The sequence below is a fragment of the Monocercomonoides exilis genome, assembly GCF_001643675.1.
Source record: "Monocercomonoides exilis strain PA203 chromosome Unknown scaffold40-978991, whole genome shotgun sequence".
In the NCBI taxonomy this organism is placed as follows: Eukaryota; Preaxostyla; order Oxymonadida; family Polymastigidae; genus Monocercomonoides; species Monocercomonoides exilis.
The window spans coordinates 90,001-112,431 of record NW_027150585.1 but is presented as its reverse complement, the minus strand read 5'-3'; the positions used below and the strand labels follow the sequence as shown (position 1 = coordinate 112,431).

At 37.0% G+C, this 22,431-nt stretch overlaps 8 protein-coding genes across 8 annotated transcripts; 2 read left to right on the top strand and 6 right to left on the bottom strand.

The window, feature by feature from the left end:
- Positions 1 to 1,357: 1,357 nt before the first annotated feature.
- MONOS_16457 (uncharacterized protein) lies at positions 1,358 to 2,916 on the top strand (the record flags this gene model as incomplete). The annotated part of the gene is made up of 3 exons (XM_067869365.1): positions 1,358 to 1,427; positions 1,496 to 1,989; positions 2,052 to 2,916. The coding sequence occupies 3 exons, from the start codon at positions 1,358 to 1,360 to the stop codon at positions 2,808 to 2,810; spliced, it is 1,323 nt and encodes a 440-aa protein (XP_067722667.1). The 3' UTR covers positions 2,811 to 2,916.
- Positions 2,917 to 3,954: 1,038 nt separating this feature from the next.
- On the bottom strand, positions 3,955 to 5,967 carry MONOS_17981 (uncharacterized protein). The gene is made up of 3 exons (XM_067870956.1): positions 5,521 to 5,967; positions 4,712 to 5,458; positions 3,955 to 4,641 (listed from the first exon to the last, which is right to left on the bottom strand). Exons 1-3 carry the CDS (start codon positions 5,953 to 5,955, stop codon positions 4,582 to 4,584), a joined length of 1,242 nt encoding a protein of 413 aa, XP_067722666.1. The 5' UTR covers positions 5,956 to 5,967; the 3' UTR covers positions 3,955 to 4,581.
- Positions 5,968 to 8,772: 2,805 nt separating this feature from the next.
- Positions 8,773 to 10,810, bottom strand: MONOS_15276 (uncharacterized protein). Its single transcript, XM_067868141.1, has 4 exons — positions 10,734 to 10,810; positions 10,571 to 10,598; positions 9,993 to 10,495; positions 8,773 to 9,921 (listed from the first exon to the last, which is right to left on the bottom strand). The coding sequence occupies exons 1-4, from the start codon at positions 10,734 to 10,736 to the stop codon at positions 9,151 to 9,153; spliced, it is 1,305 nt and encodes a 434-aa protein (XP_067722665.1). The 5' UTR covers positions 10,737 to 10,810; the 3' UTR covers positions 8,773 to 9,150.
- A 523-nt stretch (positions 10,811 to 11,333) lies between these two features.
- On the bottom strand, positions 11,334 to 11,648 carry MONOS_15277 (uncharacterized protein; the record flags this gene model as incomplete). The annotated part of the gene is made up of 1 exon (XM_067868142.1): positions 11,334 to 11,648. The coding sequence occupies one exon, from the start codon at positions 11,646 to 11,648 to the stop codon at positions 11,334 to 11,336; it is 315 nt and encodes a 104-aa protein (XP_067722664.1).
- A 417-nt stretch (positions 11,649 to 12,065) lies between these two features.
- Positions 12,066 to 13,298, bottom strand: MONOS_15278 (uncharacterized protein; the record flags this gene model as incomplete). Its single annotated transcript, XM_067868143.1, has 2 exons — positions 12,066 to 12,776; positions 12,852 to 13,298. The coding sequence occupies 2 exons, from the start codon at positions 13,296 to 13,298 to the stop codon at positions 12,066 to 12,068; spliced, it is 1,158 nt and encodes a 385-aa protein (XP_067722663.1).
- A 344-nt stretch (positions 13,299 to 13,642) lies between these two features.
- MONOS_15279 (uncharacterized protein) lies at positions 13,643 to 14,083 on the bottom strand (the record flags this gene model as incomplete). Its single annotated transcript, XM_067868144.1, has 1 exon — positions 13,643 to 14,083. The coding sequence occupies one exon, from the start codon at positions 14,081 to 14,083 to the stop codon at positions 13,643 to 13,645; it is 441 nt and encodes a 146-aa protein (XP_067722662.1).
- Positions 14,084 to 15,827: 1,744 nt separating this feature from the next.
- On the bottom strand, positions 15,828 to 17,045 carry MONOS_15281 (uncharacterized protein; the record flags this gene model as incomplete). Its single annotated transcript, XM_067868146.1, has 1 exon — positions 15,828 to 17,045. The coding sequence occupies one exon, from the start codon at positions 17,043 to 17,045 to the stop codon at positions 15,828 to 15,830; it is 1,218 nt and encodes a 405-aa protein (XP_067722661.1).
- Positions 17,046 to 18,618: 1,573 nt separating this feature from the next.
- MONOS_15282 (uncharacterized protein) lies at positions 18,619 to 19,755 on the top strand (the record flags this gene model as incomplete). The annotated part of the gene is made up of 1 exon (XM_067868147.1): positions 18,619 to 19,755. The coding sequence occupies one exon, from the start codon at positions 18,619 to 18,621 to the stop codon at positions 19,753 to 19,755; it is 1,137 nt and encodes a 378-aa protein (XP_067722660.1).
- Between the last annotated feature and the right edge of the window lie 2,676 nt (positions 19,756 to 22,431).

Below are 22,431 nucleotides of genomic sequence, written 5' to 3'. Positions count from 1 at the left end.
TAAAAATTGATGTTTGACAGTTGAGAAATTGAAAAACAAACATTCATTGCATGCACATAAAACAGAAGAGCCAGATCAGCCAAGCTGAGGAAGAGAAACTCAATTTTGTAGAGTTTTTTTTCCAGCAAAACCTTCGGCCTTGGCTGTATCAGATGTGATTGGCGGTATGCCCAGTTGTGAATTTCGCTGAACATGCGTTGATTCTAATTGATAATGAAATCTTCCATTTGAATCGAAATCAATCCAGAAAGATGAGGGATTGATGTAATGTTTGACAAACTGAATTTTTCTTTTTCCAATGCTTCAATTTTTGACAGACGTCGTTGAAGATGAATGGAAAACATCCAATCTCTCCAATGGCAGATTGCAGCAACACGAAAGAATACCCCCAAAAAACAACATCCAAAATTGATGTCTCCTTCTTCATTCTGATGCAACTGAAATTTGATTGGATTCCTTTCTTTCCTCCAAAACCCCATTCTCCCATTCATTTGCAGAGAAATAACCTTGCTGGAGTGTATCTCATGGAAAAGTCGTCTTCCTCCTTCTTCTCCAAATCTCATTTCAACTGAAATGAAAATGTCCCTGAATGAACAAATCTGTTTTTAACATCCAATCAAATGAATAAATTTCCTTTTGATGTTTCACTCTCAATGAACTGAAGAATCTCCATCATTTCTGTTGGAGCTGAAATTCATTCCTTTTCTTCATGGCACAAGATTATTTGGCAATTGAAGCATTGGGAACTTGATCTTCTTCCTCTCAACAAACATGTTCCCCATGTTCATGTTCATGTTCTTTTCTTTTCTTTTGTTCAGACAATTTGCGATGATTTTCGGAATTTCATTTCTTTTCATCTTTCGCAACCCAATGTTCCATTGACAAATGAGCTCAAAATGACACAATCCACAAAATATGTCAAATCTTCAACAACCATCTGTTTTTGGTTTTCAGACTCATTCTTCTCCACAAAAAACAACTAAAAACATCTTCCGTTCGCTCATTCAATCTGCCAGATTTCTTTTCCTCTTTGCTAAAGTATTTGCTATTAATTCCATTGGACAAAAATATGTGATTCAAAGAGTTAATGATTCTTTTCCATAAATATCATTATCAAATAATCTGTTGGTTTGATCAAAAAGAAACAAAAGATTTCCATTTTCTGCCATCATTCAACCAATCCTTGTGGCTTCTCCGCAACATCTTTTGCAATTCATTTTTGTATAACAAAAACAGTACAGTTTGTGTTGCGATCATTTTAGGACTGCAAGATAATCAACGATGTTTGTATTTATCTTTTATTTTGTTATTTGCCAAGCTTTGCTCCTCTTGTTGAATATTTTTTATAACAAACTGAATGAGTTTGTCAAATGCTGATAAATGTGAAAAAGGAGTTCGGGCTATGACCAGAACCAAGAAGTTTTCAAGTTTGCCATTTTATTTGGTTTGAACCATTCTGAACAAAATTTTTGTTTTTATTGAATACCCCTTGCAGAATTGTTCCATGAGCTTAAGCGTTGCAGAGAAGATGAACAAATGCAGAAAATTGAAGAGATGAATGGATTAATTGATGAAATGAATGGCAAAGAATTTGAATCAATTTTCACAATAGATCTATTCAATAAAATTCACCAAATGATTGAGAAAAAGACATTACCATTGGAAAATGCACTTATGTTATTGAAGCATATTGGATATTGCAAAGAGCTGAAAATAATTTGCTTAGAATCTTTTGATGATTCATTATTGAGCGAAAGTATGAACAAGATGATAATTGATGAAAATGAGAAGAAGAAAGAAGAAATGAACGAAAAGCGTCTGATTGACCTCTGTGAATGCTATTTGTTGTTGAGCAGATGGCCTTCATCTAAAATGGATTCAATCTATGTGCCTTGCCTTCTGAAAGTTGCATTGAAGAAAGACGAGACCGAAGAAGCTCAGAAGGAAGTGGAAATGGCGTTGCTGGCTTTGGGCAATATTGGACTTTGGGTTTGAGAACATTTTTCCCATTTTGATATTGTTGAATTGTTTTTTCTTCCTTTTTTGCACAGGAAATGAAAAGAGAACTGTATTTGAAAGAGACATCAGAAATCATCGAATATCATCGAGAACTTCACAATCTGACACAGCTTGCCTATCAATCTGCTTGGAATTTTTTGATTTACAGATTATTCACAGACAAAAGCTTGGAAGAAGTGATTACAAATGAGCTGCATTTTGTGGGGGAAGCAAGAAGAGAATTTGAAGAGCTTTCAAAATGCGTCGACTGGAAGAGAAAAGAAGAAAGAAGAAAAGAAGTGAAAGAAGTGAAAATAATTTGGAGATGGCTAAATGTTATTGATTATTACTTTTTCTCATGCACGCTGTGGAACGAAGAACTTGTTGGACTTGTCAATTGCATTGTTCAAGTGCTTCTAGCATCAAGGGACAATCACAAAGATATTTGCAATGGATGTCTCGATATACTAAGAAATACAGCAATAAATAGAAATGTGAAAATTGACTGTTTGTTAAAAAATGGGGCTATCGGTGCTGTTTTGGAGGAGATTCAGCAGCCAACAATTAATGATGATTTGATAAGGAATTGTTATTATTTCTTTTTGAATATTTCAGAAAGATCGAAAGAAAAGGATGTTAATGAAACCGAGGGGGAAAAAAGAAAAGAAATGAAAAGAAAGATATTTGAAAGGATGGAAGAAGAAGGATATGAAGATGACATAGCTGGCTTTCACGATGTAGTTTCTTTTCTAAACGAAAATTATTATTTTCAATTATCGTTCAATACTTCTGATTATTTTGTAAATGTTTAATCAAATTCTTTTCAATGAAAATCGAAAATCAGAAAATATATTCTATTTTCTTTTTTATTCATGTCACAAAATTTGAGGAAAACAAGAATTGTATTTTTATTAAAAATATTATTATTTCCTTTTTCAAAAAATGAAAAATAGAATTTCTTTTCAATAAGTTCCATCGAGAATCTTCGTTGAATGGATCATTGTACTCCATCTTCTTCAACAAGAGGTTCTTTCATTCCAATGTATTCAATTGTTCGGTTATTGCCTCTTGAATCCTCTGGTCTCCTTTGTTTATTCTCTTTCTGGTTGTTTTTTCAACGAAAAAGAGAAGGCGAAGGAGAAGAATCCAAAAGAAATGAAGAAAGAATTGTTTGCTGAAGAAGCCAGTTGAAAATATTGAAATTGCAGAATAAAGGAGCAACGTATTTGAAGAAGGAGAAGAAATGCTACAATGTGATTCAAGAAAATATTCTCTGAAGAAGTCAATCAAAATTGAATTCTTTCTCTCTTTTATTCTCCTATTTGCTTATTCTTCCAATCAGCATCAAAAGCTCTCCCAATCATTTCAATTGCTTTTTGCCAGAAAAGAATATCTTCTGATGATTTTCTTCCTTCCCTCGGTTGTCATTTGAAATTCTTCCTTCTTCATTTGAACATTTCTTCGTTCCATTCTCAAAACACTTTCATTCATGTGATCTTCTCAAAATAAGAACAGCAGAGTTCTTTCTTTCTTTCTTTCTTTTGTCTTTTGTTGCTGTTCCATTTTATTTTGAATGAGTGGACAAGTGAAACAAGTATTTTTCACAAAAACTTCAAATGTCAAAGTTTGTGGTCATTCTGTGAAATGATGAAAAAGAAATATACATCATTTTGGAGTAACAAAAACAAATACAAAAGCATCAATTTTTGAGTTAAAATATAAATATGACTCTCTATTTCTCAAACATTCTCATCTAAGATGATAATTCATCACGCAATCCAATGAAAATTATCAACTGAAAAAGGCTGCAAACGGTTGTTTGCGGATTAATGGAATGATCAAAAAAGAAGAAAAAAGCACAGTGAACATCAAAATGTGAAGAATCTCATTTCTTCAAAGATTAACTGAACAGTCAGAAGCAGATAACACAGAAAAAAATATTTTTGTTTTTTAGCAAAAAACGCTTAAAGTTTTGTCAGATCATAAATCAATGAAAAAAGAAAAGAAAAGGTGAAAAAAAAAGAAACAAAAAAGAAGGAAATGTTTGTTGAAGAAACCTGTTATCAACTTCTTTTGTTCAAAATAAAACAGAAATAAATCTGATGACAAAGAAGAAGAAGAAAAAGAATGAAAATCTTATTCAAAAACTGCTTGGCTGAACAAGTCAATCTCAATTGAATTCAATCTCTGTTTTTCTTTCTCTTTTGCTCAGAAATCTTCATTTGAAATTCATCCAATTTTTGTTTCATTGCCCTTCGCTTCCATTCCATCCATCATCTGAAAGTGACTCAATCCCAATTCATCTGAGTCGTGCGTTGTCTTCTTTGTCGAAACAGAAAGTTGAAGAAGAAGAAGAAGAAGAAAAGGAAGATCACATTTGTTGAAATGAAGACGGATGCTGTGTGAATGTTTGAATGAGAGAGGGAGAGTGTGTGAGCGATGTCGAAGTGGAAGATGAGAATGAGAAGATTGAATGAAATGAATGAAGAACACACAATTTTTGTTGAATATTCTTCGTGTTCAACTGAAAATGTTGCTTCAGAACGAAATCTTTTCTCTTCTCTCTTCTCTTCTTATCTTTTCTTATTTGTTTTTTCTCATGCTCGTTTTCTTTCGTCTTTCTTCTTCAAATTTTCTTCTTTTCTGAGATGAGATGAGATAAAATGAAATGAAATGAATGGAAATGTGCAGAATATTTCATTTACAGACACACTAAATATTCACAAGCATTTTTTGACAATTTACGATAAGCATTTTTGTTCAGAAAAGAAATCACTCCATAAAGGCTCGTCATGATATCTTCAAGTCCTTCTTCTTCCATCTTTTCAAACGTCTTTCTTTTCGTTGTCTTTTTTTCCGCTTCTTCCTTTTCATCATCCTCCTTTTCATTCAATCTTTCTGAAATATTCAAAAAGAAAAGCAAGCCATTCCACATAATTTCATCATCCAAAGTTGATTGATTCATTTTCTCCATAACAGCATCAATAGCTCCACTTTTCAACAAATCATCAATTTTCACATTTCTATTTATTGCTGTATTTCTTAGTATATCGAGACATCCATTGCAAATATCTTTGTGATTGTCCCTTGATGCTAGAAGCACTTGAACAATGCAATTGACAAGTCCAACAAGTTCTTCGTTCCACAGCGTGCATGAGAAAAAGTAATAATCAATAACATTTAGCCATCTCCAAATTATTTTCACTTCTTTCACTTCTTTTCTTCTTTCTTCTTTTCTCTTCCAGTCGACGCATTTTGAAAGCTCTTCAAATTCTCTTCTTGCTTCCCCCACAAAATGCAGCTCATTTGTAATCACTTCTTCCAAGCTTTTGTCTGTGAATAATCTGTAAATCAAAAAATTCCAAGCAGATTGATAGGCAAGCTGTGTCAGATTGTGAAGTTCTCGATGATATTCGATGATTTCTGATGTCTCTTTCAAATACAGTTCTCTTTTCATTTCCTGTGCAAAAAAGGAAGAAAAAACAATTCAACAATATCAAAATGGGAAAAATGTTCTCAAACCCAAAGTCCAATATTGCCCAAAGCCAGCAACGCCATTTCCACTTCCTTCTGAGCTTCTTCGGTCTCGTCTTTCTTCAATGCAACTTTCAGAAGGCAAGGCACATAGATTGAATCCATTTTAGATGAAGGCCATCTGCTCAACAACAAATAGCATTCACAGAGGTCAATCAGACGCTTTTCGTTCATTTCTTCTTTCTTCTTCTCATTTTCATCAATTATCATCTTGTTCATACTTTCGCTCAATAATGAATCATCAAAAGATTCTAAGCAAATTATTTTCAGCTCTTTGCAATATCCAATATGCTTCAATAACATAAGTGCATTTTCCAATGGTAATGTCTTTTTCTCAATCATTTGGTGAATTTTATTGAATAGATCTATTGTGAAAATTGATTCAAATTCTTTGCCATTCATTTCATCAATTAATCCATTCATCTCTTCAATTTTCTGCATTTGTTCATCTTCTCTGCAACGCTTAAGCTCATGGAACAATTCTGCAAGGGGTATTCAATAAAAACAAAAATTTTGTTCAGAATGGTTCAAACCAAATAAAATGGCAAACTTGAAAACTTCTTGGTTCTGGTCATAGCCCGAACTCCTTTTTCACATTTATCAGCATTTGACAAACTCATTCAGTTTGTTATAAAAAATATTCAACAAGAGGAGCAAAGCTTGGCAAATAACAAAATAAAAGATAAATACAAACATCGTTGATTATCTTGCAGTCCTAAAATGATCGCAACACAAACTGTACTGTTTTTGTTATACAAAAATGAATTGCAAAAGATGTTGCGGAGAAGCCACAAGGATTGGTTGAATGATGGCAGAAAATGGAAATCTTTTGTTTCTTTTTGATCAAACCAACAGATTATTTGATAATGATATTTATGGAAAAGAATCATTAACTCTTTGAATCACATATTTTTGTCCAATGGAATTAATAGCAAATACTTTAGCAAAGAGGAAAAGAAATCTGGCAGATTGAATGAGCGAACGGAAGATGTTTTTAGTTGTTTTTTGTGGAGAAGAATGAGTCTGAAAACCAAAAACAGATGGTTGTTGAAGATTTGACATATTTTGTGGATTGTGTCATTTTGAGCTCATTTGTCAATGGAACATTGGGTTGCGAAAGATGAAAAGAAATGAAATTCCGAAAATCATCGCAAATTGTCTGAACAAAAGAAAAGAAAAGAACATGAACATGAACATGGGGAACATGTTTGTTGAGAGGAAGAAGATCAAGTTCCCAATGCTTCAATTGCCAAATAATCTTGTGCCATGAAGAAAAGGAATGAATTTCAGCTCCAACAGAAATGATGGAGATTCTTCAGTTCATTGAGAGTGAAACATCAAAAGGAAATTTATTCATTTGATTGGATGTTAAAAACAGATTTGTTCATTCAGGGACATTTTCATTTCAGTTGAAATGAGATTTGGAGAAGAAGGAGGAAGACGACTTTTCCATGAGATACACTCCAGCAAGGTTATTTCTCTGCAAATGAATGGGAGAATGGGGTTTTGGAGGAAAGAAAGGAACCCAATCAAATTTCTGTTTCTTTGGAATGAAGAGAACAGCTTCTTTTTTGAACAATACTCAGTAAATTATTTCGTATACTGCAATCAACCGTTGGTGAGTTTAGATGCTTTCCGTTCATCTTCAACGACGTCTATCAAACATAGAGGCATCAGAAAATAAATTCAACTTCTCAAACATAATGTCAATCTGTCATCTTTCAGCAATCAATTCCGACTCAATTTGGAATTCATATTTGCATTTGATTTCTTCGCTCCATCTTGATGAAATGTTTAACTCAAGTGAGCGTTGAAACTGTCCATTTGCTCATCATATGATAGGAAATGAGACACTTTCAGCTCAGCTTCACGAATAATAAAGAATCAAATGCTCCATTTTCCATGAAGAGCAGTTTACATCGAAAATGCAAGTGGCCATGTCAGACATCATGTGCAGCGTCATCATTATCTTCCTCTTCTTCTGCTGCTGCTTCAAAATCAACTTTCTCCTCCTCTTCTTCTTCTTTTTCTTCTTCTTCTTTTTTTTTTCTTTTTCTTTTTCTTTCAATTCCTTTTCCTCTTCTTCCTCTTTCTCTTTTTCCTTTTCCTTTTCCTTTTCCTTCATTTTTAGCTTCTTCTTCTTCTTCTTCTTCATCATCATCATCATCATCATCATCATCATCATCTTCTTCTTCTTCTTCTTCTTCTTCTTCTTCTTCTTCTCCTCCTCCTCCTCCTCCTCCTCCTCCTCCTCCTCCTTCAATTTCTTCTTCTTTTTCTTCTTCTTCTCAATCTAATTCATCTCCATCATCATTTCAACCATCATCATCTTCAATTTCTTCTTCTTCTTCTTCTTCCCCTTCCTCCTCCTCCTCTTCTTCTTCTGTTGATCGTTTTGCCTTTCTTTCTCTTCTTTCTCCTTTCAATCGACTTGTTTCTCTCCAACAACATTTCAACAGACCTCTTTCGTTGCACATGTTGGATATGTTATCATCTCTTGAATTGCCTGGAATGAATAACAAATACATGGGAGAAGAGGAAGAGGAAGAAGAAGAAAAAGAAGAAATAGAAAAAACAGAAATTAAAGAAGAAGGAAGAGAAGAAGGAGGAAGAGGAAGAGGAAGAGGAAGAGGAAGAGGAAAAAGAAGAAGAAGAAAGAGAAGAAGAAGAAGAAGAAGACGCCATTTTCTTGTCTCATCCATTTGTTCCAGACAACGAAGAAGCACGCAACTCAGCAAGAAGTCTTCATTCTGCTCATCTTTCTTCTTATTCTTTGTTCTCTTCAAACTCCTTTTCTCCTTCTTCTTCTTCTCCTTCTCCTTCTTCTTCTTCTTCTTCTCCTCCTCCTCCTCCTCCTTCTTCTTCTTCTTCTTCTTCTTCTTCTTCTTCTTCTTCTCCTTCAACTTCTTCTTCTTCTTCTTCTCCTTCAACTTCTTCTTCTTCTTCTTCTTCTTCTTCCCCTTCCTCCTCCTCCTCCTCCTCTTTTTCTTTATCTTCTTTCACTTCATTTTTCTTGTTAAATTTTTATTTTTCTTCTTCTTCAGTCAAGTGCAGCAGATCCTCTTTCATCTGTCCAGATTCTGCTGTATTCATCCAAAGTTCTTTTTTTCTGTTCTCATCTGACGATTTTTCAAGCTTCATTCTTCAATTTGCTATATGTGCATCAGATTATTTTTTTGAGGGTCCAGAAGAACAGGAACAAATTTCACAAAATGAACAAACTGTTTCACTTTATTTTCCTTTTTTTTTTTTTTTTTTGATATTTCAATTTGCATTTATTCATTCAGATCTGAACTTTATTCATTCATGAGTTCATATTTTTCCTAAATGCATGTGTATTTCTTTTTGACATTTTTGTATTCTTTTTTTTTTCTTTCTTTCTTTGTTTTGTTGTGTATTTCATTCTCGTAAGCGTAAATCAGAATTGTGCTCAATTTTTTTTCAACTTTTTCAAGCGAGTTTTCTTTTTATTGATGCTTCAGAACAAATAACTGGAATGAAAGAGCATATTTATATTTCTTGAACACACAAATAGATGAGAACAAATGCAATACTCAAAGATGAATGAAGTGAAAAGAAAAAAAAATAAAGTGAATAAAAAAAATAAAAGTTTGTTATTTAATAATGGACAAATAAACGTTCAACATTTGGTACAAAAATATATTCATCAAATAATGATTCAACTTTGCAATTGCAGAATCCAAAAATGCAATCTTCGTATCCTTCTTCCTCCATCTTTTCAAATAACTCCATTTTCGTTGCCTTTCTTTTCGCTTCTTCCATTTCATCTTTCTCTTCATCTTTCAATCGATATAAAACGTTCATAAAAAAAATCAAGCCATTATACGCAATTTTGTCATCCAACGTTGGTCGCTGAATCTCCTCCAAAACAGCATCAACAGCTCCGCCTTTCAAAAAAGCTTCAATTTTCACAACTTTTTTTCCCGCTGCTGTTTCTATCACATTAATGCATGATTCGAACGTTTCCTTATGATTATCCCTTGATGCACGTAACACTTGAACAATGCTCATAATGAGCTCTATAAATTCTTCGTTCCACAATTTGGAAGAGGAGAAGAAGAAGAAGAAGAATGCATAAAGAAATCTCCTTATAATAAACTTTTTTTTCACTTCTTTTCCTCTATTTTCTTTTTCTTTCTCTTTTCTCGTCCAATCGACACATTTTGATAATTCTTCAAGTTCTCTTGCTACCTCTCTTGCCAAATGCAGTTCATTCACAAATACATCTTCCAAGCTTTCGTCGTTGTCCAATCTATCCATTAAAAACAGCCATAGAAATCGAGAAGCAAGTGGAGTTAAATTGTGATGCTCCTGTTGATAAAAGACAATCTCTTTGATTTCGTTCAGAAAAAGTTCTTTTGGCACTTTCTAATAAAAATCAGGGGGGGGGGGGGGGGGGAATCAATTAATATATAGAATGATGAAAAAAAACCCAAAACTTGAAGCTTTCTGATGCAACTCAAGGCCAATATTGCAGTTTCCACTTCTTTTTGCGTTTCCTTATCTTCCTCTTTCTTCAAGGCAACTTTCAGAAGATAGCGAATGCATATACCAAGGAGATCTTTTGATAAATCGACGTTGTAATTGTTCAGAAGAAGGCAACATTCGCAAAGATCAATTAAAAGCCTTTCATTCTTTCTTTCTTTTTTCTTTTCTTCATCAATGATAATAATTTCAAATATATGTCTCAATGAAGAACTTTCAAAAGAAGATTTCAAAATAATAAACGATGCGTTGAAGCTTCCGATGCACATCAATAATGAAATGGCATCTTTCAATGAAAATTTCTTCAGAATTATCATTTTGTGTATATTTTCAAACAGTTCTGTTGTGAAAACTGATTCGAATTCTTTTTCATTCATTTCATCTATCATTCTTTTCATTTCCTCGATTTTCTGTTTTTGATCTACCTCGTCACAACCTTCCAGTTCGTTGAACAATTCTTCGAAAAAAGAAAGAAAGAAAGAAAGAAATGCATGCAATATTCAAGAATTAAAATACAACAATGATTGACAACCTTTGAATTTTTCAGTGACGCTCATCTCCTGCGTTTTTTTGAGAAGCATAACATTCAAAAGACAATTTATTTTCGTCAATCCAATTAAAAAAAAACACACAGTATAGCGAAAGAATTACAATAATTATAATTTAAATAATAAAAATGAAATACACATCCATACCATCCCTTTTTGAACGATTTTGTTAGACAAGGAATTGTTGAAAAAAATACACTTTATCCTTTATTGCTTGTTGTTATGGTGATTATGATCATATCCTTAATTATATGATTAAAATTTATTCAAATTAAATAAATTTCGATATTTCAACCGATAGAATAACCTCTTAGAAATATGTTTATTCATGTGATTTGTCTTTCTAAGGGTTTTCTTTATTTCTGAATTGTTTTCAAGAATTATTAAAAACAATTCTTTTTATTAGATACAATGCAGATTGAATCACATTATTCAAATTGAAAAAATTATTTGAAATTGTAGGGGTTATTTAAAATAACCCTTGTTAATTTGAATTGACTGGCTTATTTTTATTACACACATGCGATTTTGAATTGAATGTTCAAAACATGAAAATAGATTACAATAAATAATTTGCATTAAAGATTAATATGAAATACTGAAGTCTTTTTTGATAGAACGCAGTGAGACAGGATTTGCTCCGAAATAATGAGTTTGATCTTTAAATTATGGGTGGTTTGAGTGAAAAACTTCGCCCTCCCCAAATGACGTGGAAAAGGAGCGAGACAAAAGTATAAAACAATAACATTAAAAAAATAATTTAGTAACAATAAAATAATGCATTGTCCGCTTCACTTCACCACCGACTTCGCCTTTTGCCATGGTATCGAGTACCAGAGGGCAGGGGACGTTGCCCCTCGGAGCTGTCTCCTGCAGGCCGTGCAGGGATCCGGTGAGGCGAAAGTTAAAAACGGAGCAGAAAGAAAAACCACTCTCGCTTCCGCGAGGCGTGGAAAAGAAAACTGCTTGTGCAGCGCTCTGCCTCCCGCTCTTCTGCTGATCCAGCAGAGTTAATCCACCCACCGCGTGCTGTGTGGGTCCGTCTGACTCTTCTCTATGCATTAGTTCGATACTAATAAAAGGAGTAGTATCCTACTACCCACTTTTTATTCCTTCACTGTTTCTCAATACAGATTTAGGTGCATTAGATCTCTCTGGGCGGTCACTCCTTTCTTCTCTCTTCTGCTTTCTCGCCCTTTTCCTCGTCATCCTCCTAATATGTTTCTCTCTCTTACGCACCCAGCCGCTCTGAATCTCTCCATCCGCGTTTGTATTATTTCGGAGCAAATCCTGTCTCACTGCGTTCTATCAATTCGCAATAAAGCGAATCTATGAACGCAAGGAGCAGGTTTGCTCCTCAATAATGAGTCCTGAAACCCCTCGTTCTCTTTTCTCACCTGATCTTAAACCCTCCTTCCTAGCACAATATCGTGCGGCGGATGAATAGAGGGACTGCGGATGAAGGTGCGGCCGCTGTCTCTACTCCCTCCCTCTCTTAGAATGTTCTCGGGGTGTTCTTGATCGGGTTTTCGACACTCGAGAGGTACAGACTATTTGTCCTATGCTTCTCTCTCCGCGTTTCCTCCGATTAGCTTCAAGCTTTTTCCGTGAGGCCGTCTGTCTGCCCTTCGTCAGCTCCATAATGCAGCGGGGAATTATGGGGGGTGTCTCTTCACCTTTGGGGGGTTGTGTTATATCGTTCTCCCGCTGCGACCTCCTTTCTCGTATTGGCCCTCGTCTCTTCGATCTCTTCCTCTTGCTCACTTCCACCTCTCCTCCATCTTGTAAACTTTCTCCTGTATATTCCTTTATTCCCGGTATTGTTTTCTCATTTCTCGAATCCTTTCTATCACTGTCCTTCTCCGACTTGTCTCCCTTTTCAGCAAGGGGTACTGGGCCGCCGATTGTCTCCAGGATCCATCTCGTATCTTGGACTGGTAGCACGGTGTAATACTCCTGGGCTACTCTCGAACCTGGCGCCCATCTCGCGTACGCATTAATTGCTTTCCAATCTGCATCCTGTTGTTTTGCTAAATGTGTTATCACCGCGTGTCTTATCGAGTACGCAGTAAATGTGTCGGGTATTCCGTTTTCTCTCAGGACCGCCACTAATTCTTCTTTGATTCTCTGCAAGTTTGCAGGTTGTCTCTCACTGATATTGAACCACACATGTTCGTCTTTAAACGTCGTCTAAGTATAGTCCATCCAACGTTGGAGCGCTGCAACAGCATCTATATGTGGGTTTGGATGTTTATTTATGATAACCTTAACCGTCTCTCCCGCTGATGTTTTTGTTTGTTCTTGTGTCTGGACTAACTTGTCTATAAATATTATTGTATCACTTCTCATTCTCTCCAGCTCAGCTGGCCTAAAAGCACCGAAAATCATGGTCAGGATGAGGGCTCTCTTCTGAAGAGTTCGTATATCTTTTGAGTCGTAGGTTGTTTCGGCACACTTCGTGATGATTGTTGAGTCCCACATCGTCTTGTACCGTTTGCCCTTTCTCGGCTTTTCTCCCACATAAGTCTTAAAAAATATTTCTATGTCTTTCACATCAATCTTAATCTCTCTGAATAGGTTAATAGAATCCAGTACTTTCCGAACTGTCTGATGAATCACTCCACTTGAGAGGTTAGTGCTTGAAAGCTTTTCAGTGATCTCCACCATGATCCATTTGGCATCTTTGGTTCTGAGGGGGTCAGTGTCATCCATGCTCTCTCTCTATCTAGGATTTGTATAAATCTTCGTGGCGCTCTCCACGTATCTCTTTCACTCTTCTGATTTCTCAATATTGCTGCTGCTATGTTCTTTGCTCCAACGTATTCTCCACACGCTAGAAAGAGGTCCCTTCCCTGTATATTTTCCTCTCCAGAGTGACGATTGTCACCTCTCCTGGATGAAATTTCCAGCCTTCTTTTATCACACTTGCTCCTGGAATCACACACTCCTGAAAGGTATCCAGGGTCTTTGTCAAATGCACAGGCTGCAGAAGCAGGGTTCAGGTCTACACCTGCCAGGCTGGCAGAATCAGAATCGTTAGTTCCCTCTGAGTTGAGTTAATCTTCTCCCTCAGCACCTGTCCAATGTTTCTCAGGAACGGATGGACTAGTACTATCTCGTTTCCTTGCATTCCTCTCTCTATCTTCCTTCTCAGAGAGGATAGTCTCCAAGTACTTCCGCAGGGCACCGGCGCAATCGGTTCTAAGATTGTATCTAGTGCTCTCGGTGCGATTGTTTGTAATATCTCTGCGACTTTCTCCACCTTCAGTGCATAATCCGGCTTTTTCGCCATCCGACTGAGTGCATCTGCTTCCATGTTCTGCTCTCCTGGGAGATGTTCCGTTTGTATCGTAATGTCCAGGCTGTTCAGTTTCCTCTCTATTGCTCTCAGTGTTGGAATGAGCGATGGCGCTCCCCTTTTCTTCTGTATTGTCCACCCCGTGGACATATTGTCTGTCCTCAGACGAATATGGTCTATCTTCTGTTATGGCAGCCATGTTCCTTTCCTTTCTAAAGTCCTCAACACTGCTCTGGACTCCTTTTCGTTTATCGCTAACGCACTCTCCTGGAGGGTCCAACTCCCGTGGACATATATCTTCTCCTCTTTGTTCTCCCTCGGTATTGTTAACACTGCACCCCATCCCAGCTCTGACGCATCCGTTGTAAGTACTGCTGGTCTGTTCCTTCTCTTCAGACACCTCGATCTGTTCTCTTGAAGGGTTTTCCTCCAATGTGTTAATTCTACCAGAATCATTGGGATGACTATCACTGTTCCCTTCCAGCCCCCGCGGGCTATCGCCTGCCTCAGCACATATTGCATTCGCACCATCCACAAACTCGCTGGTGGGTGCTGTAGTCTCACGAAATTCAACCTTCCGAGGAGTGATGCCAAATTTCTCGTCTTCTGTCTCCTCCTTTTCTTTGCCAGTGCTATCCAGGTTCGCACATCCTTCAGCAAGAGCACTCTCTTCCTCTCTTGGAGCGTTACTTCCATCTTCTCTGAATACCAAAGCCATCCCAGAAACTCCACGTTCCTTGTGGGTTCCAACCTCAATTTCTCTTCCGACAGTATCCAGCCCAGATTTCTCAGGAACTGGGCAATCTCCTGTGAGATCAATCTCAATGCATCCCTGTCTGGATGCATGAGGAGAATGTCGTCCAGATAAATTACCAGCTTCACTTTCCACTTTTCTCTGATATATGACGCCGCCCGTCTCATTATCTTCGTGAAAACTCTGGGCGCATCCTTTGCCCCAAATGGCATCCCTACGTGAGCGTAACATTGACTTTGAAAGCTGAAACACAGATAGGGACTGAATTGCTCGTCCACCTTTACATGCTGGTATGCACTCGATATGTCCAGTGTTGTCATCCAATCGTTCTCCTCCAAGAGTTCCACGACTGTCTCCTGGGAATCCATCTTGAAATGCTTCCCCTGTACTTCTTCGTTTAGCGTCCTGCAATCTAGTATCTTTCTCCACTTTCCGTTCTTCTTTATCACCATGAATGTCGGGTTGAACCACTTCACCTCCGACTCCTGTATGGGTTTCACCACTCCATCCTTCAACTCCTCCTCCAAGAGGGATAAATAATTGTTCGTCATCTCCGTTGTTCCCCGGAATTCTTGCCTGTGTTTTCTCTCCTCGAGTGAGGTTGGGGATTGGGGACTTTTCCATCGAGCTTTTATACCACGGCTCACTAATTTGTCTCCCCCAATCTTCTTCCACTCGCTCAGTCTGTTCACTAACCTCCCAGGGAGTGACTCCTTCGGTGGTCCACTCGCTGTTCTCCTCTTCACTCCTAGCGTCTTGTGGCCAGGCTGTATTTGTGTATACCCTTCTCCTTCGAGAGTATCTAATATAGCTGTCTTCGAGCCCGCCTCCCTGGCGGTCCCAATCGGGGACTCGATAGCAGTCCCAAAAGCTCTCGAGACTCCCTTCTCCTCCTCCTTCTCGGATTTCTGCTCGTTCTTCTGTTTTGTCCCGCGGGGATCTACGGAGTCTTCTTCTGTGTTCTCTCTCCATGTTTCCATCTCGTGGTCTCTCGGGATCTCTTGATCTATCCTCTTCTCTCGATCGAATGGCCTCACTGCCTTCTCGTTGTTCTTGCAAACTCCTACGGGTTCCGTTCTTGTCACTATCTGTCGATTGAATGGGGCTCCCTGTGGCATTATTACTCCCTCGGAATTCGATAGCATTCTGTTAATCTCTTTCTCTCGGCAAAGCTCGGCTCTCTCTTCTTCTAGGCCCATTGGCTCGATCCAGAAGCTGCACCTGTAGTTGGTCCTCTCCGTATCCTCGGGGGAGCTGGGGGGAGGGGAACTGTGATCGAGGCCACTCTCCCAGGTGGTGCTGGGGCATGCTGTGATAGGGCCTGTGTTGATCTCCTTCTTTCCCTGAAATTCGTGAAGCTCCCCTCGAAGCCCCGCTTCTGGAGCTGTCTGTAAGCGAAGCCCTGAGCGTTCCTGCCTGTGCTGTACCTCCTTGGGCGTCCGCTCCTGGCTGCGACAAGGTCGAAGGCTGTGGGAGAAGTGGGGGATGCCCCATACCTTGGACCATCCCCCTCTGGACGAAAAAAGCTGGTACTCTCCACCAGCCTCCTCAGGCTCTCTGGGACGTCCTTGGACGTTCCCCCTTCCAGGAAACACTTCACATTCTCCCAGTTTGACTGGGGTATAACTTTCAGTAAATTAATCCGGCTGATACAGTCTGCAATCAGGGCATATGAGCAGAAGAGTCCCCTCAATCGCTCTTTCTCTTCTTCCCCTAAATGTGTCTTCCTCAATTCTCTTGTTGTAAGGGCTGCAATCGCCTTGGCAGCTTCAAACCCCGATTCGAGAGCAGGTTGGAGCAATTCCATAACCCTGACGGCTTCTGGAGAGTCCTTTCTTCCTTCGGCAGTGACCCCCGTCACCGCCAAGGCGTTCCAACTCGCATCGGTGTGTCTGGTGAAGAAGTTCTTCTCCGTCTCTGGAATAAACGTGTTTAAGATATCATCGTTTATTCTAATCGATCCGGCCTTGCAAAACTCCATAAATCTCTTCAGTTCGCCCACCTGCCTCCTGGGTGTCAGCCATTCGTCTGGGAAAATTCCCAAAAAGTCTTCCGACCTTCCCTGCTCTTCTTCCCGCTTTTCTGAGCTTCCGGAATCGCACTCGCTGCTTTCATCTTCGTCCCATCTCTTTGTCTGGTTACATACACGACTGCCACTCAAACGCCGTCTATGTCTCTTCTTTGCGATCATTTCTGAACTATTAGTTTCGGACTCAGATTCGCTTGCTTTCGTCGGAGATCCTCTGTTTTGTCGTTCCCTCTTCGTCTTCCTTGTTGGTAGTATCCCTTCTGCTCCCGAGTGACTTCGTCCTTCTCTGCTCCTCGACATCTGATCGATCCAATTTTCAACTCTCTTGAGCCTTCGAACAAGATCAAAGGTCTTCTCCTCGCTGTCGCTGTCTGCCATACTAACAGGATCTAGCGTCATTCTAACTGCGGATAATGGTGTAAACAAGAAGAAAATTCGTTCGCGAAGTTTGATCTTAAACCACCCATAATTTAAAGATCAAACTCATTATTGAGGAGCAAACCTGCTCCTTGCGTTCATAGATTCGCTTTATTGCGAATTGATTCTCTTTTTGTAAAAACTTAGATCTTTCAATAATCAACTTCGAATAAACAGAATAATTCAATAATCCGTTTAAAATGCTATTCCAACTTATGTGATTGAAAGCGTGAGTTTTATAATGCTTGTTTGAATGATTGTTTCAATTAAAAATTCATTTTTCCCAATATACAAATCATAAAAGCTTCTGAAAACTTTAAGTTTATTTCTTCGCAATTGCAAACTGTTTCTTAATAACTGTAACATCAACAACGACTTCAATGTCAACTTTATTAATTTTCTTTGGATGGCTTTGACTTTTAAGTTTTTTACAACAGAAATTATCAAATGATATTGTTTTTCATTTTTCACCTTGTTGTATAACAATGTTAAAAATCATTAACAAGAAATATATTAAACACTGAATGTTTGAAGGCGTATATGGTTATTTTTCAAGATTTCCTGTCGAGTATTAAACATATCTATTTTTAACAAATTAATCTTTTTCGATATTTATCTTCTTATTAAACCGAGTATATGATTTTCTAACATGTTCCAAATTCTATAAACCTTTTGTCTATTAATGTTCCATATTTTTAACTCTCTTCATCCCCAGGATTACTCGCAAACAGATTTTTTATTTCTATGATCACATCTATTTATTCTCTCGCTTCCCCATCAACGACTTTCTCTTCCAGCACACTCAAAACTCTATCAACGGATCTATCATCTCTTCTGTCAACAGTTCCGACACTTTTTTCTCTGCCTTTGACTCCTCTTTCCTGCACTAAACAAGCTCTACACCAAATCCTCCTGTTTAACACACCGGAAATGAATCTCAAAGAAAATCACCTGGAAGATTGACTTCGTTTGATAAGAACAGCCATCACTTTGAGTGGTGTGAATGGAACGATTCAAATGGAAGGAATGATTATGGAGGTGCGCTTTGTGTTGTTTGCAAAAATGCAAATCTCGCAATCACTTCTTGTTCATTCAACAATTGTTCAATTACAGGTGCATACCGTGGCGGAGAGTTGTTTTGTCAAGAATTGTTGAAAATAGATCTCATAAAATCTAATTTCACAAGCTGTTCTGCATTGCATGGAGGAGCAGCTGCAATATGGCATCCACAATCAAATTCTGTTTGGACGTTCTCAGAAAACAGAGTTGAAAGTTGCTCAATAAAAGGCAATATTGGAACTGATTGTGTAATCGTGATCGACAACATGACATCTGATGTTAAATTCTGTTCAAAAATTTCACCTGTATTGCAAATACTGGTGGAAATGCAGCTGGAGCAGTTTCATTCAATTGGCATCCACAACAAAAACCAAAATAATGCTTGCTCCAAGAGTGCCAGTTCATCAACAACAAAGTCGAAAATCCAATTTCCAATGGTGGTGCTGCGTTATGTTGCACCAGAACATATGATTGGATGAATGAAGTCAAACTCATCGCATTCTGTTTCTTCGATGGAAACACTGCAAAAAATGGAAGAGGAAACGATGTGTTCTTCAATGGTAATTCCATCACCCAATCCCCATTCGAGAACTGTGGCTCAACAACCCCAACAAAAAGAGTATGGAACGGCAACACAGCTGATAATGACGTGTACAATGGCTGGCTCCCCCTCATCGCTCAGAACAAAATCGTTTCTAACAGCGGAACTGATGTCGATACCTGTGGCAGTACCCAACAAACCCCATGTGCCACCATCGAGTATGCCCTCAATGGCTTCATTTCTATCCTCCAAGATGCTTCACTTATCCTCCTCAACTCCACATTTGTTCCTCTTCAAACGCTCACTTTCAATGCAGTTGATACAAAAATCACTGGAAATGGAACAGAGGCCACAACCATCGCATCCAGTGGCATTCCCCAACCATCAAACTCATATTCGCAGTCATCACAATCAACATCATCAAATTCATCATATTCATCATTTTCATCTGCATCTTCTTCACCAGATCCATCTGCCTCGTCTGCCCTCTTCCAACAGACTCAGGGCTCCCTCACAGTCTCTGCCCTCGCCATCTCCCGCAACTCCACAAACCAAATCACCCCCATCCTCTTCCACCTCTCCAATGACTCCCCGTCCCTCAAACTCAACACAACCACCATCACCGGAACAACCTCCATTACAATAAAAACTCCCCTCTTCTTCATCACTGCTGGCTCCCTCACCCTCAACCACACAGCAATCACCAGTCTCACCCTCAACAGCCCCAGCATCTTCCACCTCACCTCCCTCACAGCTCCACTCATCCTCAACTCCTCCAACATCACTCACATCACCTCCACCGCCACTCCAGCCAGCTGTGTCCTCTCCTCTGCCACCTCCCCTGCCCTCTCCCTCTCCCTCACCAACTGCACCATGACCAACATCAACTCAGCTCCACAAAACCAACAGACTGCCACCAATGGTGGGTGCATCTCATTCGCCTCATCTTCATCTGCCAACACATTTTCGGTGAGTGACACAACCTTCTCCAGCTGCTGTGTGAGCGAAAGGAAAAACGGAAATCGAGAAAATGAAGGAGGAAAAATTACAGAGAATGCGAGATACATCTAAAAAGAGAAGCGAAGGTACAAAGAAGATTCGCTATTCTTTGAAAAGAAGTCGGTATAAGAGATTGTGGGGATGTGGTATGAAAATGAAGAGATAAATGATAACGAAAATAAAGAAGATGCGTGAAGTGATAAGAAAGAGAGAGGCTAAATTTAAGAAAAAGAGAAAGATCATTTTGAAATTATGAGATTTCGACAAAAGAGAAATTGAGTGAAAAAACGAGGAAATAAGGAAAATGAAAAATGAAAAGGAAATAGACCTACGATTCTGCAACTTTCACATCACTATTTTATGCTAATTGTGTTAATGTATTCTGTATTATAAAACACTCGCATAAAACAAATTTATTCATCAGAATTTTCAGAATATTGTTGTTTTCTTTTTATTATTTATGCAAAAACTACAAAAATTATCTTCGAAGCGAATCATTCTTCACATAAAACTCAAATCAAATATTTATTTCACCTTGTAAACAAATTAGGGCGATGATTTTATCTTGACCTTTTTTCTTTATCTTGACCTTTTTGTTTTTTGTCATGCTTTTAGCTTTACACAAGCCTGTGATAAACAAAAAATAACCAGAAATGTTTGAAATGTTTTTATTTCTTTATTCTTTATTTTTTTTTTTCAATATTTCATGCTTTTCAAAAAGATCAAGGATAATAATTATTTTATGTTTTGATCATTGACTTGCTGCTTTTCCAGCGAATATTTTTTATAAGAAGTTTTAAGCTATCATATCATAATACATCGTTAATTTTTTTATAAGTTGAACTTGTTTAAAACTTTCTCAACTTGTTTTTTTAATACTTTTTCTCATTTCACACATATTTTCAAAAAACACGATTTTGAGGACACACATGAATTTGTTTTGAAATTTATTGAAATGATAAATAAACATTATTAAAATAAAACGTTTCTCGTATGTTAAAATGATTATTTGTTTGTATATGTTTGGTAATTTGAATAACAAAAAAATCATATATACTTGCTTTTCTGTTAAAATTCTTGAAAAGATCCTTTTCATTTCAATGCTTAATGCAAATAAACGATAAATAAGATTTTGAATATTTTTTTCATTTACATAAAATTTGACACAAACACATGTTTATACAAAAAAACGTGTTTTAAGCAAAAACAGTGAAATGAGAAAAAAAGGTTAAAAATTTTATTGAAAATGTTAAAAATAAGTTAAAATAATAATATAGGAATGTGGAATTGTGATGCTGTGGCTTTAAACGTTCGGTACAAAATATAAGCTTCACGGCCAGCAAGTCTTTGATCTGGGTCCTAAAATTATAAAAAATTTTAATAATTTTTTGAATATAAAAATTTTAAAATTTTTTTCAACAGAATTCTGAAAAACAAAAATATCAAGAAATCTATTTATATTGTTTTTGTTTTAAGCCTTTTTACAAATCAAAAAAGCAAAAATAAGTTACAAAAAAAGGGTTGAGATAAATTTTTGAGTTCAAGATAAAATTTGCACCCAATATTATTTATTTATTTATTTATTATGCATTTGCATTATGCATTTTCTATTTTATTTGAAGTTAATTTAAATAAGTCTTTTTTGGAGATTGTAATTTGATATGTATTCTTTATGTTTATCGTATATTTTTTTTTTTCCATAAGAAAAGGAGGTTTTTGAATTAAATGATTTTATTTATTAGTTTATTTATTTGGGTGATTATTTATGAAATCATAACTTTTTTCGGGGGGTCAATTTTTCATTTTCATTTGTCGTTGGGAAGAGATTTTGTATTCTATTTGTGAATTCTTAAACAACTGTTTTAAAAACAAACGTTAAAGCAGAAATAAAAATCATAATAATGTTTTTCTAGCCTTTTCTCTTTTAAGTGCTCTTTTGTTAAAATTAAGGAGAAATATTCTTACCGAAAATTTAATTAGAAATAATATACAGTCTGTCCCAAAAAAATGTTGATCTGTCCTTTTTTAATGTTGAGCATCCCTCAATAAATAAAAATTATATTTCCCACATTCGCCTTTCGTCATAATTAACTTTTTCACAACATGGAAAATATTCAACTGTTGGATGCTAGAACGTTCGAAAAAAAAAAGAAAATAATTGAATCAGTTCCAAACATTTCAGAGTTTAGAGTTAGTGCAGTTTCTTTACCTACTGTTCATCCTTTAGAAGAACGCATTCATCAAACTATAAAAATGAGAGCAGCAATGAGAGCTGAAGAAGAAAGAAGAAAGAAAATAGAAGATCTGAGAAATGTTGGAATTCATGAGAATCAAAAAATGAAAAATCCTTATACAAATGCAACTAATGAGAAAAGAAGGAAATTATCTAATCTTTTTCAAATCCATGGGCAGGAGAAGAGCGAAACATGGTACGCGAATGAGTGCTCATTAACAACAATAACTACAGCTAGGTACTTATCGAAATTAAAGGCTGGAATAGACATTACACTTCCATTACATCAAAAAGTGAGAAAGAAAAAGGTCGAAAACGAACAATATCAATCAATTGTTCGGGAAAAATTGAAGCAGAATCCTTTGAATACAGTGAGGATAATTGCTTCTGAATTATCGAATCATGGAAGCCCGATTGTAAAATCAACTATTTACCGTATTCTTACAGAAAAAAATAAAGAGACCCAAAAATATCCAATCTTTTACTTCAAAAGAATAACAAAGAGAGAAGCAGCG